General features: G+C 42.0%; 1 protein-coding gene across 1 annotated transcript; it reads right to left on the bottom strand.

The window, feature by feature from the left end:
• Positions 1 to 1,007: 1,007 nt before the first annotated feature.
• On the bottom strand, positions 1,008 to 8,957 carry Il21 (interleukin 21). Its single transcript, XM_028889838.2, has 5 exons — positions 8,607 to 8,957; positions 8,465 to 8,500; positions 3,901 to 4,056; positions 1,917 to 1,994; positions 1,008 to 1,838 (listed from the first exon to the last, which is right to left on the bottom strand). Exons 1-5 carry the CDS (start codon positions 8,751 to 8,753, stop codon positions 1,815 to 1,817), a joined length of 441 nt encoding a protein of 146 aa, XP_028745671.1. The 5' UTR covers positions 8,754 to 8,957; the 3' UTR covers positions 1,008 to 1,814.
• Between the last annotated feature and the right edge of the window lie 2,871 nt (positions 8,958 to 11,828).

Consider the following 11,828-nt stretch of genomic DNA (forward strand, 5'->3'; position numbering starts at 1 on the left):
GGAGTTTCCAAACTATTCAAGCTCTTAGCCTGGGCACCACTGAATTATTTTTACTTCTAGAGTAGACATGCTCAATGATCTAAAAGGCTAGAACAGATTTTTAAACAATAAACACACCAAAATAAATACATTGTCTTAAATATAAAACCACAGTGTCAAGAAGTCAACAATTATAAAGCCAGAAAACAAACAATCAAATAAAACTTGTAGACACCATCTCTCTCCATCATTGCTTTCTGAAGGATTGTGTCTTTGCTTCAACTTTGACCCTCAAACCCAACAACCTGTGCTAGCACCATTCAACACTCAGGTGGGCTAATGTGTATAGAATATCATCAGGACTTGCACATTTACATAATTTCTTTACAATAATATATTTTAAACTTTTGAGAGAGTACATTGTTTCTGGTTGTGACACTTTGCTGGGAATTAATGAAATAATCAGCGATATGTTAGAGCTGTACACTAAGTCTGTGTTTGCTTTAAAAGCACTTTTAAGTACAGACATTTCTGCCTCGGAGCAAAGCCCCTACACCCAGTCCAGTACATGTTCTTGGGCTCTCAGATCCATTTTAACAAGAAGAGATTCTCGAAGAGATTATACTATTCCAGGGAAAATAGCTTTCTAGACTTTCACCTCACATTGAAACAGACTGTTGGAATTTATATCAAATGCAGAATGCTTTGTTTATTTTACCATCTATGGTTAAAAGATTGGAATGTTAAGTAAATGTCTGTTTAAAACCGGGACAGAACCTCTGGTCTCTTGGTTAATCTCCTGATTTTGATCTTAAATAGATGGTTAAATTTAACTTGTCAAAAGTGTGCACGAAATGTGTCTTAAATGCTCAACGTTTGAAATGTCTTTATCTCAGAAGTCCCATTGTACAAAGAGGAAAGGAAAGAATGGACACAGGAAAGGACACTAATGACTGGATTAGAAGATCCAACACACCCATACTCTTTGAGATGAGAGCTACAAAACCTTAAAACTCTATTTGCTCCAGAAGACTCTGCTGATGTTTGCCCTACCATAGGTTTTAGTTGCCATCTTCACAAGTTTAAAATATTAGCTTATAAAAAGACTTGACATTGGGAGAAGTTAACCCTGCTTCTTAATATGCCATTACCACTTTAGAAAGACAGTGAAGACCAGGAATGAAGTCTATAAATAGGCTAAATTCTACTGTATTTAAATATCTTGATAGACCTAATAAAGAAGAAAAATTGCTTGTACCCATCTAGGAAAACTCTCCCCTGTAGCATAAATAGATTAGATATCTGTATGCTGGATGTTCATTTGGAAGGAGCAAGCCCTTCAGACATGCTTTCAAGTACAATTTTCCTTAGAGAATAAAGACTTCAATTTCCGATTTCATCTTACTCTTCTGTATTTTCAGCTTACATCATTCGGTTAGGATCACAAAAGGTCTTATTCTTGCAGACCAACAGTTTCTCTAGCTGTATTTTTAGTTAAAATCTTTAGTTTTCCCCTTCCAGTCAAAGCATGTCACAGTTGGGCAACAAGATGAAGACGTCACAACTTGAGAAGTCACAGAAATCCATGACACGGGAAGCTGAGCTCTCTGAAGAGAGATTTTCCCAGTTGATAGCCCGGAGTCTGTCAGTGAACTGCAATGTCTGTGTAGTAATTTGGCAATGGATCTTAGCCTTCAGTGTTTGAGTCATTCCTATAGGAACATACTGTACTTCTCCATTCACAATCCCAGGAAGCAAGAGGCACTCCCGTTTGTGAGTTTCCATAGTGTGCAGTGTCTCCTCAAGTCCTTGGGAATCTTCAGGTCCTGTGTGTTCTAGGAAAGATGCTGATGAATCATCTGTGGAAACAATGGTCCGTGAGTCACCAGGCGCAAGAGTCAATGAAGGAGATAAATAAACACATTTAAGGCACATACCTTTTGAAGGAGCCATTTTAGTCTTTCTAGGAATTCTTTGGGTGCTTTTTTCTCATAAGAATCACAGGATGGACATTTCTGGAAATCAAATAAATAAGCAAATAAAAGGTTACGTTCTTTAAAAAAATTCTATGTTGTAAAATATTTATGTAAAGCATATTTCTTCTATTGAAAACATAAGTCATGTCCATTAACAAACATTAGGAAAATTGTGTAAAATTGTTCTGGAATCCATTTGTGATTTCATCCTCAGAGACGACTCCACAATGTTTTGGTGTTTAAAATATGGTGGTATCTTTTTGCTCCTTTTATTCTGTTTTATTTGCATTCTTGTTATACTGGTTGATACAAGCTGTTTGTCGTTATTTCTATTAATTTTTTATTTAGCCAGTTACAGGTATTTCCTAGGCATTAGCTATGCTTTCAGTACAGGACATATGGCAGTCACTTTATTTTCCAACACAGAATGGTGCTCTCATTATTTTTGGATACAGAAGTGGTGTCTAGTTTTCCCCTTATGTGAAATCTACAGAGAACATCTCTGCAGATAATATTTCATATGTATCTGTTTGATTTGATACATTCCTAGAAGTTATCAAGTTTATCAAGTAGAACAACTTTTTATGAGTGTTGCTTGCTCTCCTCCTTCCTTCTCGCCCTCCTCTTTCCCTCCTTCTCCCTTTCTCCTTCAGCTTCATGCCTATTCCCGTTCTGATACCAGAACAGCAGGCCGTTTCTAGCTGCTCAGTCACGTGTTGTTACAATGAGAACATCCTGTGGAAACACAATAGCTATGTTCTGCTCGACACAGCTGTTTTTGAAACCTGGAGAAAGTTGGCCTTTTTAGTAGATCTCACTTTCTTCCCCTAGAAACGAGGGTGCTTAACCCAGAGAGCTAGGCTCCACGTCTGCACCACACACCACCATTTCCTAAGTCCCTGGCCCTGAGGCTCAGAGCTGTGTTCAGTTCCTCAGTTTCTTCCTTCCTCTCCCCCTTCCTCCTTCCCTCTATTTCTCCTCCCTCCCTCCCTCCCTCCCTCCTCCTCCCTCCCTCCCTCCCTCCCTCCCTCCCTCCCTTCCTTCCTTCCTTCCTTCCTTCCTTCCTTCCAGCTTCTTGAACAGGGTCTCACCCTCATAACCCAGGCTGTCCTGGAACTCTCAATCCTCCTGCTTCAGCCTCCTGGGTGCTGAGCTCACAGACATGCACTACCATTTCAGGCAGTTCCTTTCTTTGTGAAGAACATTTTAGAGGGACATTTTCACATACTAACCTCGAGGAGCAATCAAAAGAAACCAGACCCCCACTCATAATGTAACTACTATTTCATTTCAGTCCGTGTAGAGTTTCTTGAAGGATAGACTGGCAAACAAAAGAGAGCAACTCCTTTTTGTTATCTCTGCTGGTTTTGGTTAATGCTTGAGTTACTCAATTCTTGAGTCTCTGAATTGCAAGTGAGTTGGTCAAAGAGAAGATATTCAAGAAAAATTCAGAGTCCCAAAGAAGGAACCCGGAAGTTTTCCAGCCTCATAAAAGGTTGTTCCCCTTAAATTCAATATTAACTCTGCTTTTTCTGGGACAGTAATATTCTAATCTTGGCATCTTATAGGTTATCTCTTTTCTTGTTGGAGAATTGGGATCTATTCCCCGATAACAATGACAAGAGTAACTCCAGCACATGAATGAAAGGAAAACATTCACTTCTAACCATTAGATTCTCTCCCTAATGGCTTCTTCACTCTGGAAGCTTCCATTAACAGACTGCCAGGGTGGTAGCCAGTTCAAGTTGGGTTTCTAGACAGAATGGGAAGACCTGAGAGGTGACACCACTTCTCAAAATGTACCTTGTACGATGTGGACTAACTCTTCAAGAAGGCACGAGGGGCTCTAGCTGTGTGTGTTTGTAAAGCACAATATGTTACAGTACTCAAGTAAAAGTAAGATAGGTAATATACTGCAAACAGAGATAACAAAAGGCAATCTTACAACTAAGCTCTTGTTCTTTTTCTCAGCCTTGGTGGCAGGCAGCCTCCTCCTCAGCTGAGTGACTAAGTCACTGATGATCGTCTTATTGCTTCCTGTGTTTGCTGGCTTGAGTTTGGCCTTCTGGAAACAGGCAAAAGCTGAGTGCTCACAATGCTCCTGAAGGAGAGATAATTAGCATAAGTTAATACCCGGAGAGAGATAATTAGTATATGTCAATGTCCTGAAAGAGATAAGTAGCATTTGTTAATACCCTGAAAAAGATGATGAGCATATGTTAATGAATGTTATCCCAAAGGTTAAAAATGACCTTCCAGACCCCAATTTCTGTTTGCATTATCTCGTCTTGGGCATTTGTTTTAGTGGCTGCATTAGGTCTGGTCATATCTCCACTTAAACTCTGCAGAAGACAGAAGTTCCACTCAGACAGCTTCCGTATCTAGGAGAAGAAGAAGGAGCCCCTTCCTGCTGCACAGAGATGAGCAGGGGCTTCACCCTTCACAATTTCCTATGCCCGGTACTATGCTGAATGCCACTCGGAGGTTAAAGTGGTGGGCATGAGCTTTGTGGGGTTGGATGTGTGTGTGTGTGTGTGTGTGTGTGTGTGTGTGTGTGTGTGTGCACTGTGCACACAGGCATATTTGTGTATGTGTCGGGGGGAGGTGAAAACCCAGGAAAGCAGTCTACCACTGAGCTAATAGACCAGCCTTTCTATCTGTGACAGAGAATTTAGTGTAAGAGCACAGTTGCTGAATTCTGAGGCTGTAAATTGTGACCAGTGGCAACTCTGGGAAAGTGATCTAGCAGATCTGTTCCACTTGTTGCCACATCTGTCCACCATGCACACAGGAGTCTCATGGGTGATATGCCTGGAGCAGGGCTCTAGTCTGTGCCTGTCACAGGCCGTCATCAGCAAGTGCTCAGTTACTGTTTGTGGAGTCGATCAATGAGGTGAGTGAGTTAAGACCACGGCAGTAGCTCAGTCTGAGAATCACTGCACCTGCTCAGGCCATCAAACATTTTGTGAAGCCCCAGTCACATCCTTGTCTGGATAGGGCAGGGTTTCCCATGAATCAAGAGTCAAAATCCAGAAGGTAAGACTTGCTTAGCCAGCGGAAGGACGGCCTCTTTAGCAGAGTCGCGTCACAGAGACTGGGAAAGTGGAGGGAATGAGAAGCAAAGCCTTCCTTTGGTTTGGCCACATAACTACCGGGCAGAGGAGAAGCCCAACTCTTGGCAATGGAATGCGCTGGAAGGACACACCAGGCCAGTGCTGCTTCTCCATGGAGTCAAAGCCTCGGCTCTGGAAGGGCAACACCTGCAACGCTTCACTCATCCCAGAGCTCCTGTCTGGGCGGCTTTCACCCACATCGCCGTTTCCTTTAGCAAATGTCTGTGTGCTTTATTCTCCCCCTGGAGTTGTCACATCTTCATTTCACTGGTGTGCACAGAAGCCACCAGCTTCCAACCAAAGGCCTCCCTCCTTCCCAGCGACGCTGCCTGAACCTTCTCAGGGACAATCAGCTGAAAGAGCAGCCTGCTTTGCATTTTCCAACGCGTACACTTGCCCAATGTGAATGTTGACTAATAACACAAGCCCATCAGCCTTGCTTTGCATAGGTAGCCGCAAGCGCAGCAGGCCTTATCTAGTTCCTTCTATCAGGGTAGCTTGCCTGCCACCAGTGCGAGGTGCCGGCCTTCCCATGTTTGCCAAAATGCTTATTTAATAGAAACTATTTATAAATGTTAATTATAGCACTTTTTTTTCCTTGAAAACCACATGTTCATGTTTGTTGAAGTTTTTTCTTTTCTCTTCTTTTTGACCACAACCGGCTTAACTTACTGGAAAAAAATAATATTCATATTTAAAGAGGTAAATTTTCCAGCTGAAACTGAAAACGCTAACTGCTTCATCCGTGATGATCTGAGAAACCAGCATTTCTCACAGAGGTTCATTTTGCTGAGTTAACATTTTCATTTGTACACTGAAAGAAAATTAGGTTCCAAAGAAGCTTGGGGAGGCGTCCTAAGAGCCACCTCCCTGAGACTATCCTGTCAGGAAGGGTCAGGCCCAGCCATCAAAGCTTCACATCCAGACTAGAAGAGAGATATGACATCAGGATATGGACGCACCACTGTCCCCAACCTTCCCTGTCCACCACTGACAGACACTGGCCTTGGTTTGGTTTTTGTACTACAGTAGCCTGTCTCTGGAAATGTGTGATCCGGGACAAGGATCTTCAGGTTGGATTTTAGTGCACAGCAAAGGCAGAAAAGTGGTGAGGAAGCAGGCCCTGCCTGAGGGATGCAGAGCTGAGTGGGAACATGGAGGGGATCGAGCCTCCGGGCTCCCAGGAGGCTCAGAGTTAGAGGATGACGAAGCCAGGTGCTCTTGGCTGCTTCCTCAGCTGGGCCTCGCTGGAGAATGTGAGGCATTTTCTAGACGTGCATGGCTTCTGCATGGAAGGCACAGTAAAGAAGCCAAAGAGAGGAGTTAAAAAGCCAGCTCTCTCTTCAGCCAGAAAAGAGATTCTCATAAAAGGCACACCTGCCTTGCTAGTTCTGCAACTGGATATCTGAAAAAATAAGATGAATTCCTTGAACCTGTTTCTGACTCGGTTGTATTTTCATCCTTTGGAAGGAAAGACATCGCCTGTCAGCGTGGAGTGTCTCACCGGCTGTGTTAGGCGACTTACCTTTGTCACACTCACTCACAGATGGAAGCTTCCCACTGGTGACTTGGCTGTCAGATCCATTCTACAGTCTAGAGCATTCACTAGCATCCCTGGCCTCTAACAGCCAGATGCCAGTAGCCCACTCACCCCCATTCCCAACGGTGCCGACCAAAGTTTCCCCACATACTGTCAAGTGCCTCCCTAGGGAGGGGAGGCAAACCCCTGGAGAGATGCGACAGGAAAAGCAGAAGAGGGGGTGTAGCTTTGTGGAATTTGTTACAGACCCTGCTTTGGATCTAGCTCTGAAAACCTGATCTACAGCTCCTGTGGCCCTTACTGCCTTCCTCTTCCTCAAACGGTCCTGAGTTTGCCTGCCAGCAGAGCTTGGAGATGTTAGTTAGAGCTGTGCTCATGGCTTCGTAGATAGCACTGCCTGATCAGATCGTCAGGAAGATGTCAGTTCACTGAGACATATTCTCCTGGAGATGTAAGATTTTGAAACATCCTGCAGGAGAAGATGGATCCCTAGAGACTGGGAAGGGGGCAGAGGGGAGGACAGAGGGCAGGTGGACAAGATGTATGGGTGTACACAATCACAGATATACAGTCAACTTGTATAAGTAATGTGTATAGCAATGAATGGGATAAACATTAAGGTGGCTACTGGGAAATTGAGACTTAAAATGACATTTAGTGAATTTAGAAATTCACTAAAAAGCATATATAAGAAGTAGTCATTGGCTCAACCCGCTGAAAACGAGGGATTTTCCTATTTTTTACTTTGCAAAGTATAGACTGTAGGTAGGAAACCCCGGAAAGAACTTCACCCACAGCAATCAACACAGTGTGTAAGATGCTGAGAAATAGACATGCTAAAAAATATTCTTGCTTATTGGAAATGTCCTTTCAATAAATTGAATGTGCTACTTTCATTTTAGCGGCTGTCTATTAGGAAGGATCTAGTAAACACAAGAGTGGTCATGTTCAGAGCTAGAACTAGAGAGTGAACTGTGGAGCAGAGCAGAAGCTGTGACTCATTCACTTTCTAAACTTTAACACTGTCATTTACCATAATTCTTTTCTTTGAATGTATCTGTGTGGTGCCCTAATTACTGGTAACACTTTCCTGGTTTTCCTAATTCACGCGATTAAAGGTCTAGCAGTGTGCGCACTTCCCCAGTTTCATTCACAATGTTAAGGTGCCAAGCAGAAGACCAGATCAAAGAAGTTCTTGGGGGAAAGAGAGCCTGGCAGAAGCCCCTCTGCACTGTATGCCAAACCTCTCCTCCACGGGACTCGGCTGTGAATGGTGCAGGAGTTGGAATGTGCATCTGTTGAAAATGACCCTTTTGAAAGACCTCGCCAAAGGCCAAAGACAAGAGGACTCACTGAGGCCAAGGTACATGGGAATTACACTCAGAGACTTTTGATTTCCATACTCTGTGCCTTCCTTACAATCTACTTCTCTCTTTCTTTTTAAAGATTTGCTATTAAAATTCAAATATTACCTCTTATCTTCAATAAGATTACAAAGAAACTTATAGAGCTTTCATGCCTATGGCCCTGAAAATGTGATTATCTATTTCTCGTTCAGAAACTGCTCCCAGCACAGATTTATATCCTTGTTGATTTGTCTTAGTAATGATTCTTAGTATTCTTAGAGGCTCTAAAGGGTAAACATGCATTTTATAAGGATACAATATGATATGTCATTGTTTAGTTTGCTGGTAAATTTTTGGATACATAGACAAAATGAAAATGAATATTTTACCAATTATTAATCCCCAAAGTCATTGAAAAGAAGCATACACCTAAATCATCATTTTAGACCTTTGTTAGACTTTAAAGTTTACATAGAGTACATTTTCAGAAATCAATTCAGCTGATCTTACCTTTACATCTTGTGGAGCTGGCAGAAGTTCAGGATCCTAGCCAAAAGAGAATTAGTTCTGAGTTAGTGATATAAGTCAAAAGATTCCTTTAACATTAGTTGAAAAATATTATTTAAATTTCATTGTGCAAACATGGCCTTACCAAGTCATTCACATAAATTTTCAGCTGTTCAACATTGTCTGCAAGGTGACGAAGTCTAATCAGGAGGCGATCTGGCCTTTGGGGGCTTGTTTTATGGGCCACTGTCCCCAAGAAGATGACTATCAGACAGATAAGGGTCCTCTCCATGCCACCAGAACTGGGTCTCCAACTACCAGATGAGCAGGACCTGGGTCTGGTTTTCACTTCAGCCTGACTGTGGACAGGTTGTCTCTTCAGCTACCTATTTATTCATCCTTCAAGGAGAGGCAAAGCCCTCCCATTGCAGCTGGAAATCTTCGTACAGTGGATGACTGTGAGTAAGTCGTTTTTCTTTTCCATTGGCTAGGCATACGTGTGCGTGTGGGGGCAGGGATGGACAGAGTCCACAGAATGTGCCCCATCTGCATCTTAGACAGGAAAAAGAGAGACATGGGTGAATTCCAGTTTTCAGCACTCACCAAGAAGTGTGTGTGTGTGGCACACAGGAGGCACCACCAGGTTTCAGAGAAGTAAACACAAACACTTTGATCCCTGGCACCTTACCTGGTCTGTCTGACAGTCATAAGGACACTTCTACAATGAGTAAAGAGCTGGTATGTCCTTTGTTGCAGGAACTTTTCATAGGGTAATGACTATACCTCTTGACTGAACCATCCTGTACTCCATTGCAAAACCGGACTAGGTTAACTTTTAGGAAAATTGAGATAAGGTAGTTTCCTAACTAGCAAGACAATATTTTAGATCCTTATCAGGTTTCAGAATGTTAAAATAGGATTTGCTTCCAATTTTCACCAATGCATCTTTAGACAGCACTAATGGTGCCTCCAGACACTTTGTGTAATAATCTGGTTTGTAAATATAATAAACTGCTTTGATGAACTCTGTAGACAGTGCACGCTCCATCAAGACCTTATTCTATCTTCATTAAAATAAGGACCCACAAATTCTGTAGTGTCTACTGCTTGTATTTAACCCATCAGTTAAATACATGAACAGGGCAAATGCTCCTTTCTGTCCAAGTTAAAAAAAAATCTTCAAACACCAAGAGCAAAAGTATTTCTGCTGGACATTGTCTCCAGGGTCTAAGCAACATGCTTCTAAGTGCATTTGTGACCAGGTAGAGGCTGATAAAAAATCTCAGAGACCAGAAGCGATTTTCAGCATCTGCCTCTTCTGCATTTCTTGTCCTATGACCCTTCACCCTTTGGAAAAAGTTGAGTATAGTACTGTAGCTCAACAGATGTTTAAGCCACAGTCAGGCATGTCTTACAAATAATCCTCTTGACTATAGATTTTGACTTATCTGTTTGTTTATCTATTTTTTCACATGCTTACAACCATCCTGTATTCCAGAATGTTATGCTGCCACCATAGAGTTTGTATCTGATTTACTCTGAAGGTTGGACTGTGAAGTTTTTTTATCATAGAATACCTATTCAAGCTATGATCTTATGCAAGATATGAGCATTCTTACAGTGTGATGAAGTGGTGCTTCCTGTAATCATTAAATTCCATAAGGGAAGTTGCTGTGTAAACTTATTAACCAATAAGGACTAAGGCTCTCCCCTTGAAGCAACCCATTGCTTTGCCCACATGGTCTTTTCTACATGTTTTCCTTATACATCTAAATGGATGTCCATTCCTGAACACATGTGGGGATTAAAAGTTCATTTTCAAAAGCAGAACTTTTCATAGTTCCCGAGTTCAAATCCAGACTCTAACAATGAATTGCCTCATGACCTGGGCATGTTCTGGTGAAGGGAAGACAGGAGCCTTAAAGGCTTACAAGCCAGAGGAAAGGGCTAAGTATAACACATGATAAAGTCCCAGGACATTGACTGATCCTAGATGAGGGTGGAAAGAACACACAGACCCACAGAAAGAAGGGCTAGATCAATGCTAAGCCACACGCATGGCATGGCTTTAGTGGTGAAGTCATGCTGCCTATAAAAAGTGCTGTTCTTGATCTCAATGCAAACCCTCCGTCACATCCTAAGACCTCCCAGCTCTTGCTACAAGACCTGTCAAGATCAAGTCTCAAGTGCCCTGCGCTACATCCCAACCTAGGTCCTTCTCATGGGAATCCCTAGAGAGAGTTCTGTAGCACTGAGTATGTTAGCATTATGGGACTCATAGAAAGAAAGGCAAAGGGTCAAGGTCAAAGTAGACATGATGACAGAAACACAGGCCAGAGTCATGGGAAACTAGTCCTCTGAGGCTTGGAAAACCAAGGGCTTGCCTAAGACCATTGAAAAACACAGATATTTACATTACAATTCTTAACAGTAGCAAAATTATAGTTATGAAGTAGCAACAAAAACAATTGTATGGTTGGGGGGTCACCACCACATGAGGAACTGTGTTGAGTGATCACACCACTGAAACAGAGCACTCAGAAGGAATGCAGCCCCACCATGCATTGACTGTTCTGTGGGCTCATTTGCACTCCTGACCTTTTGAACTGCAAGTCACTTACCTTGTTCTGGTTTTTGTTGTTGTTGTTTTATTTTTGTTTGGTTAGCAAATATGGTATTATTTTATTTTCCCCTTTTATTGAAAATAAATTTTTTCCTCATATAATATATCCTGATTAGGGTTTCCTCTCCCTCTACTCCTCCCAGTTCCTCCTCCCCTCCCCTCCCTTCCAGATCTACCCCATTTTTATCTCTTATTAGAAAACAAACAGGCATCTAAGGGATAATGAGAAAATAAAATATAATAAGGTCAAAACAAATAAACAGAAGGAAAGGAGCCTAAGAAAAGGCACAAGAAATAGACACAGACACAGAGACCCACTTGTCTGAACACTTAGGAATCCCATAACAACACTAAACTAGAAACAATGGTATATACACAAAAGGACCTGTAGGGTAAAAAGAGAGGGGGAAATATAATGGTGATGATGATGATGATGACGATGAGATGGAGGAGGAGGAGGAGGAGAAGAAGAAAAAGAAGAAGAAGGAGAAGAAGAAGAAGAAGAAGAAGAAGAAGAAGAAGAAGAAGAAGAAGAAGAAGAAGAAGAAGAAGAAGAAGAAAAGAAGGAGAAGATAAAATTTAAAAAAAGAAAAGAAAAGCCCTGACATGACAATAGGAGACACGGAATCTCCAAAGAATCCTTTGAGTTCCTTTTCTGTGGCGTCTACTGCTGGGCATGCAGCCTGCCCTAAAGAGTATTTGTTTCCCCACTGAGACTCCTTTGGAGAAAACTAAATTTTCATT

Source organism: Peromyscus leucopus, chromosome 6 (genome assembly GCF_004664715.2).
Source record: "Peromyscus leucopus breed LL Stock chromosome 6, UCI_PerLeu_2.1, whole genome shotgun sequence".
Taxonomy (NCBI): Eukaryota; Metazoa; Chordata; class Mammalia; order Rodentia; family Cricetidae; genus Peromyscus; species Peromyscus leucopus.